The sequence below is a fragment of the Apteryx rowi genome, unplaced genomic scaffold (assembly GCF_003343035.1).
Source record: "Apteryx rowi isolate R43461 unplaced genomic scaffold, aptRow1 scaffold_237, whole genome shotgun sequence".
NCBI classification, from domain to species: Eukaryota; Metazoa; Chordata; class Aves; order Apterygiformes; family Apterygidae; genus Apteryx; species Apteryx rowi.
In genome coordinates, this window is record NW_020448719.1 from 1,203,127 (window position 1) to 1,210,718 (window position 7,592).

Genomic DNA, 7,592 nt, shown 5'->3' on the forward strand with positions numbered 1-7,592 from the left:
ATTTCAGTTTATGTAGTTCAGCTTTCAAATATTATTTTGAAGAAAGATTTTGACTTTCAGCTTTCTTAGATTTCTTTCCCCCAACACCAACAATTTCAAACAAAAAATCCTATTTCATAACTCCAATCTCTAAGATAGACACATATTTAAAATTTACTAACTATGAAATCTAATAGGATATTTTCAGCAATTATTTCCCATTGTCCCTTCTTATTCAGTATCAAACTAAATTTCTGCACTATTATTTTACAGGTCACTTTTAAAAGACTTTAATAGAGCATATACAATTGATATATTTAGCAGCTGATGACCTCCTTTCCTCTCTGTACAATAGCAAGTTTCCCTTCTCATCTGCTCAGGATATTTTTAAAAATAAATAATTACAAACTTTTGTTTTGCCACGAATTCTGCAGAAAATGACTCTTACTTACATGCGAAAACAAACCTGAGGTTGAAACAAAAGGGCTGATTTTAAGCCCCATCAGTGCCCCAACATGGTCACCAAATGGCCACAAACACACCTGTTGGGATAAACAAAGGCAGCAGCGCAGGCATGAGAGCAGCTGGCCAAAGGGGAACGCGAACCGCTGCTTTAAGCAGCGGTGCCAAATTCATGCCAGTTCAAGTTGCTTATGGAGCAACAGAGGTATTCACAGGCAGCACGAGCCCAAGCTTAGTCTCCTACAATCACACGGAAAACCTACGTTTTATATTTAGTTTTCAGGGTAAATTTAAATAAACGACGAAATACTTTTACAAGCGGATACTTAACCAACGCAGTAAGATATTTATGACAAAGCTTTAAAGATTGAATGGTACTTAACAAGGAAACAGCCCTCCTGCATATTTAAATACTCTATTACTGTTTCTGACAAATAGATCTTGATAAACAGAGGAAGAATAAAGGACGTTGTTCTTGCAGTAAGCTAAGGACAGAGGACAAAATGGCTTTTTATTTTTCTCAGTTAAACATATATAACCACAACTTAATTGGACTACACAGTCTGAATTCCTAAATCTAGGATTCAGAAACAATTTCGCTTTAAGAAATACAGAAAACTGGTGAAAGCCTAATAAAAAGTGATTATTTCATAACTGATTCTCCTCCTCTCGTATATTATGAGTGCTATCCCTTTGAAACAAGATTCCCCTGTGATCACATCCTGAAAGCAGACCAAAACTTAATACCTGTTCTGTATTAGTGAGAAACTATTCCAAAGCTTTACAGAATGAATCCCAAAACAAAAAGCTTACATTATTAATCAGTTGTATTTGATTTTTTTAATTAGAAAAAGAAAATCATTAATTTACTTTAAAAGCTAACATACTATATTCAACACTTTTAGAGCCTGACATAAAACGTCACACGAAGTGAACATTCAGGAAACTGCCATTTTTCTAAGCATCCATTCTGTACTAATGACCCATTCTGTAGTAGCCATTGTTTTCTCAGTTTTGTGCCTCCCACCAAAACGATCAGCAGTTTTCACTTTCTTCTGCTCGATTAATGAAAACGTCCAACAGCAAGCACTGGGCAGATTTTCCAGTCCTCCTTCAGAAACATACTTCGACAATGATGAGCCTTTATCATATAGAGTTACATAACTGTAACTATTTATAGTTAACCACTTGATTCACATTATCAGCCAGGTTTTAAACCATTTAATACATAGACACTTGATCATTGTAGTTTCTTATTCAAAATATCACGTAACAACCAAGTAAAAAGTTTTACAGAAGTCTGTAATACCAACATTATGTCACGCAAGTGCGTAATCTTATCAAGAGAGTGAGAAGTTAATTTGACAAGATCAATCTTCCATAAATACATGCTGAACAGAAAAAAACTCTCTCCTTAAACTCTTGCTCAGTCAAGATTCACATCCATTACTCTGCATATCGCTAACTTTTAAAAACACTGAAAGAAAACTGAAGTTGTGCCAGAATTCCGGAATTTCTCAATGTTCTGAGACATACTGAAAAACATTAACATCATTAATACTCCAGAAAGCACCTCTGTGAACTTTCTACAAGTCTTACCGTGCAACTTCAGTGGCTGCTGATCAACACCCCCAAGATTTCTTAGAAAGTGTTTCGAAGAGTCATATATGACTATCATCTGCTTTTACTCCTGAATATAGAAATATTTAATGAACTTTGACTTCCTCTGAATATCATCAAATGCTAGCATTTTCTTTAGCATTTTTAATGGACTAATAGCATTGTGAGAATTCATTTTCTTCTTAAAATGCATCCTGCCTTATTGTCAGTCTGTGACAGCATTCAGCTGTCCCTTCAAGGCCTTCAGCTTCCCTTATCAATTACATTCATTTATTTCAACTTCAACTTCTTCACATTTTTGTAAATTGGTTTCTTTACTCCCATGTGCTATATAACTTTTATCTCAGTTTCCTCTCAACTACTGGATGATGGGTTTTCCGCTAAAAAATATTCTTTGATAATTCCTGGTAATTTATATTTTCCATAAACTTCAATAAATGTTACCTTTAATGAGTACTGTGTAAAAACATTTATTGCACATACCTGAACAAAACACAAACACATCAAGATACCTCTGTATCAGTAATATAAGCAGAGTTGGAAGTCAAAAATATTCAAAAGAATCATTTCTGAAATAGGGCTGTCTAAGGTTATGGAAGTTCACGATGACACAAGCCTGTCAGTACGGCTACACGCCTTCAAGTTTCCCTAACCCAGAGAGTCCAGAAGAAAAAGTCACGATCCTGCCAATTCTCACACAAACTGAAAGCCTGCAAGTATCCTTCGGGAAGCTGACCAAGCACAGCAGTGAAAAATCAGAGACCATTGTGCACCTCTTCCAACCTTTGAAAGCAGCAGCAGTGAGGGAAAGGAGTGCAATTGTGAGGAGCAGATTATAATTAAATGAAACATAATTAGAGGGAACACAGGAACATTCACTTATATGAGATATCTAGGCAGACCAATCTAAAACACAAAGACAGACAAGAACTGTGGCTGGAAGTATAAATGCAAGACTGCTTCAGGTTTTTTTTTTGTCCTGGTATAATAATAATAATCTTGTTCATCATAATATATGCACAACAAGTTGTTCCAGAGAAGATTAAAAAAAAAAAAAATAAGATCACAGTCAAAACATAGGATAAAACTGTATTCTTCAACTTAGTGTACTTTTAAATTACTAGAGGAATAAGCAAGCAGAAGAGACATGCAGTTATTTCTTCCTCTGCTACATTTTTTGACCATGCTACACTTTCTTTTCTTTTTTCCTCTTTTTATGTCATTCACGCTTATACATAGCATCCTATGTTATGAACCTGATGTTCCCTATCGAAAGAAATTTCTAAACCTCTAATCCTTTAAAAACATGTACTAGACCTCAAAAGCCTAAATATGACAGTAAAGCAGACACAAGGATTTCCAGTAAGTGCATCTATAATATTTTATAATACAGTCAGACATAGGGTATAATGATCTCCAAGGAAGTGGCAAAAGCCTTATCAACTGAGGACTTGAAAATGGATCAGAAAATGCAACAGAAAATATGCAGTCAGAATTCTGTATTGGCAGGGAAATAATCAAACGACCCAATTAATTCCTCCTGCAGCTTCCACAATTCCACGTAATGGCATGAAATATATATTCCCACGAGGTGGCCAAATTCTAAACATAAATCTGTAGTCCTGCATGACTTTATACTTTCTCCAACAACTGATGTTTTCCAACAAGGTAGAAATACAAAAATACTGTAAAGCCTGTCTTAGAAATCATCTTTTTAAGACTATGTCCTTTCTTCATGCTGTCCATATTCATAGCCTAAGCCTGTAATTCTGTGCTATTTTAGATCGTCATTTTAATTACATAAGTAATATTCACTAGCTCTTTCAGTGAAACTTAGGATTTCATTGACTATGCATAGGAGATTACACTGTGCAAAAATTAGAAACTAAATAATTTTTTCTAAAGCTAATCTGATGCAAATTGCCTCATCTATGCATCCATTAAAGCTACCGTTTTCCATACAACTCGATCACAGAATTGAAGTAGAAATCTTTTTTTAATGTTCTTGTGCTTCAAGTTGGGAAGCTAGACCAAATTCCAGTTTTGTTTATTCATTGAGACTATCCACATCAATAGTTAAATGCTTGGGGTTTAAACTGCCATTTACAGATGTTCTAATTAGTAATTTCCATTGAACTCCTAAATTGATACTTCCCCTAAGATGAGTCCAGAAAGTCAAAAACCCTGTAAGAATTATCAATCCATCAGGCTGGGTAAGAGTGTGCATGTATGGATTTATATTTGTTACAGAAGTTTGACCAAATGAGCACTAACTCTCACTCTTCATAGTTACCAGAAGTATATCATACACTCTTCACAAAATGCACAGAAAAAAAGAAACCTCCCCACACCACTAATGGGTATTTCTGGGAACCTAGTATTTCTGGAGGAAATAGTAACTGTTCTTTTGTCGTTAACATGGAGAAACGTTACTAGGCCCCTGAAAGGCGTATGCTGCAGGACAGAAAACATTCATTAAGAAATCTAGAGATTTGACTTCTTTTAATAAAGGTCTTAGAAAATAAGAAAATTAAATATTTTGATCACTAGCCAATAATTTTAAATGTAAAATACTTCTAGCCCTAACACCCAAGTCAAATAATTTCTAGAACAAATTATAAATTATCGGCACACGAACTGGCATGAAAAAATTCCAGTTCTTACTCTTAGAAGGAAAAAAAGTCACTATAAACCTTCTGCAATTATCTGTACTGCAAGAAAGAAAATGATCACTAGTGATAAAGAGGTTTTTTGTTCTTTGAATATGAGGGGTAATACTAAACACTACAAATAGAATAAAAATCACAGAACTCTTGAATACAAATTTGGCCTTTTAAAAGCATTTTCACATGCTCAAGTTGTGGAGTAATGTTTCATAGCAAAGTCTGAAGTGTCACTGATTACAGTGGTGTCCAGCTGCATCATTAGATACATATTCAGAGCTTGCTGAGCAAAGATGCAAGTGTTAAAAAAAAGCACATAGCTAAAAGCTTAAGATATTTGTAACTTAAGAATCATAAACAACATTTAGTGTCATTCAGAAAGTGAGTTTGCACCAGAAAAGCTTTATTATTACTGAGTTTGAATTTTGGACATGATGCTGTCCATTTTCAAAGTGCACCAGATTACATACTCAGGAGAGATGAAACTAATACAGGCCTTTAAAAAAAAAAACACACAACAGCTGAATAGTCTTCTTGGCTAGGAAATAAAAGCTGATCAGTGTGTGAAATAACAACACCTTTCACCAAAAAGTGAAGAGAGAGTAAAAAGAATTTTCAAGAAAGATTTTAACGCAGGGTATTCATTGAAATTAGTCTCCAAGGAAGCCTTTCCTGGGTGCACTTTTTAGGTGGGTCTACTCAGATAGACTGTACTGAATCAACACTTACTAAGACCAGAGAAATATTTTTTTCTTCTAGCAGCAGATAATTATTTAAGAAATTAGAAGAATTTATATGTTCATAATCCATTCAAAAATTTTGCATAGTTCTTATGTAAGAGCTCCACATTTTAACAATAACACAGGCATGCAGAACATTTTAATATGCATGTCATAAGCAGTATCTTAATATCTGTGTCATATTTTTTTATGTTACAATGTTATGAAGAAATTGAAGCCAGAGCAATTGAGGAGAAAACAAACAAACAAATAAACAATCAGCCCTGCTCTGTTTTTCAGTTATTCTCAATCTGATTACATTTGGAATTATATATTAGAAATTTCACTACACATTAGTGGTGTTTTACCTATTAAGAAGATCAATTAATGCACTACATCCTTAGCCAAGCTTAAAAAAACTGACCCTCTACTTTCAAACTATAATTTTGTTCAGACAACACAGAATCCCATTTGCAAACTCTTCAATATGGATGTGGGTAGACCCCACCTACCTGATTTGTGTAGAATGCCATTCTGGGTAAACATGCAAAACATGCACCAAACAACATGCAAAATCAAGGTACGAACTTTACTGCGTTATCCTTATTAAAGATTTTGTAAGCCAGACTCTTCACTGACAAAGTGATATTTAAATAATGCCATCAAAAAAGATGCTTTCATCTTTCAAATTTAAGTGGCCTTTTTAAAGCCCAGTTAACACTATAAAGATTCCTGTATGATGGAGGAATGAATTCAGTTTGCTCTTTCAAGTATATGTAATTTTAAGAAGGTCTCTCCCTATCTATTTCAAACGTATGTTAATACATGGTTTCATACCTGTTGTTTTTGTGTTTATTATTCAAAACAAGTTTTTCTCTCATCACTTACTGAAGTGCATATATAAATACGAAGAGCTGAGTAAAGAGGATGCAGAATTTCTACAATAAAGCAATATCACAGTTTCTTTAATATCTTAAGCATATAAAATGCCAGATCACCTACTTTATTTTTACACAACTCTAATATGGAAACAAACCTGAATCTGGTACTAAGCCTAGTTTCTAAAACGCTTTATTCAGTCCCAAACCTTCCAAGTATTTAACCTTCAGTCGACTAGTTTCCAGTGCCATTAATACAACTAAAAAGGAAAGGGGCGGGGGGGGGGGAGAATGTCAGACCAGGCTTCCCCTCGTCACGCCTACAGCAGGACAGATAAAAGAAAGCTGGCAGGGATCTTCAGTTAAATTATTAAAGGGGAAAAAAAAGTTATTTACTAAAACAAAAGGAAAGGGTGCAAAAACTGAAGTTTTTTTAAATCGAGTTATTCATGATATATCCCCCGGCGGTGGCTACCCGGGAAAGGACGGGCAGCAGGAGCTGGCCGGAGCGCGGGGCCAGCGGGCGCTCCGCGCGCTGTCACCGGGGCGCGGGGAGGCGGAGGCCGCGGCCGCCCTCGCCAACCTGCGCGTTGCGGGTGCGCGGGCGCGGGGTGGCCCCGCGATGTGTCATGGGCGCGGGGGCCGCGGGGAGCTGTCAGCAGAGAGCGGCCTCCTCCTCCTCCTCCTCCTCCTCGAGGAGGAGGAGGTGGCGGCGGTGGGCAGGAAGGTTGCGAGCACAACCGGGATCGCAAAAAAAGAAAGAAAGAAAAAAAACAAACAAAGAAAAAAGAAACCAGCCCGAGGTGCTGGCCGCCCCCCCCCAGGCCTGCGCTCCCCGGCGGGACGAGGCCCGGCAGCTGCCGCGGCCTGCCCGGGCCCCGCCGGGAGCCGGGTTTCCCCCACCCCCCGCACACGCAGGGCCGCGGCTCGCCGCTCCCCCCCGCGGCCAGGCCCCAGCCTCCCCCCCGGCCGCCGCCGCCGCGCCCAGCCGCGCACACGGACCCGCAGCGCACCCGGGCGCGGGAGACAATGCGCGGCCGCAACTCACCAGCAGCGCCGGAGCTCCGCGGGGCCGGGGGCGGTTTCTCCTTCTCCTTCTCCTTCCCCTCCTCCTCCGCCCGCCGGCGGTATCCGGAGGCCGCCGGGAGCCGAGCGCCCCCTCGCCCCCCCTCGCTGCCCGAGAGCCGCCGGGGCCGCCGGCCGCGCTCCCGCCCCGAGGAAAGTCACTTTATTCCCCGCTCCAACATGGCTGCTCCGCCCGCCGCCGCCGC

At 38.9% G+C, this 7,592-nt stretch overlaps 1 protein-coding gene across 1 annotated transcript in view; it reads left to right on the forward strand.

The window, feature by feature from the left end:
* The first annotated feature begins 2,666 nt into the window (after positions 1-2,666).
* Positions 2,667-7,592, forward strand: part of CFAP54 (cilia and flagella associated protein 54) — a 144,703-nt gene continuing 139,777 nt past the window's right edge. Inside the window, exon 1 of the mRNA XM_026066074.1 lies at positions 2,667-2,861. Coding sequence (XP_025921859.1) covers positions 2,667-2,861 — 195 coding nt within the window. The remainder of the gene's footprint in view (positions 2,862-7,592) is intronic.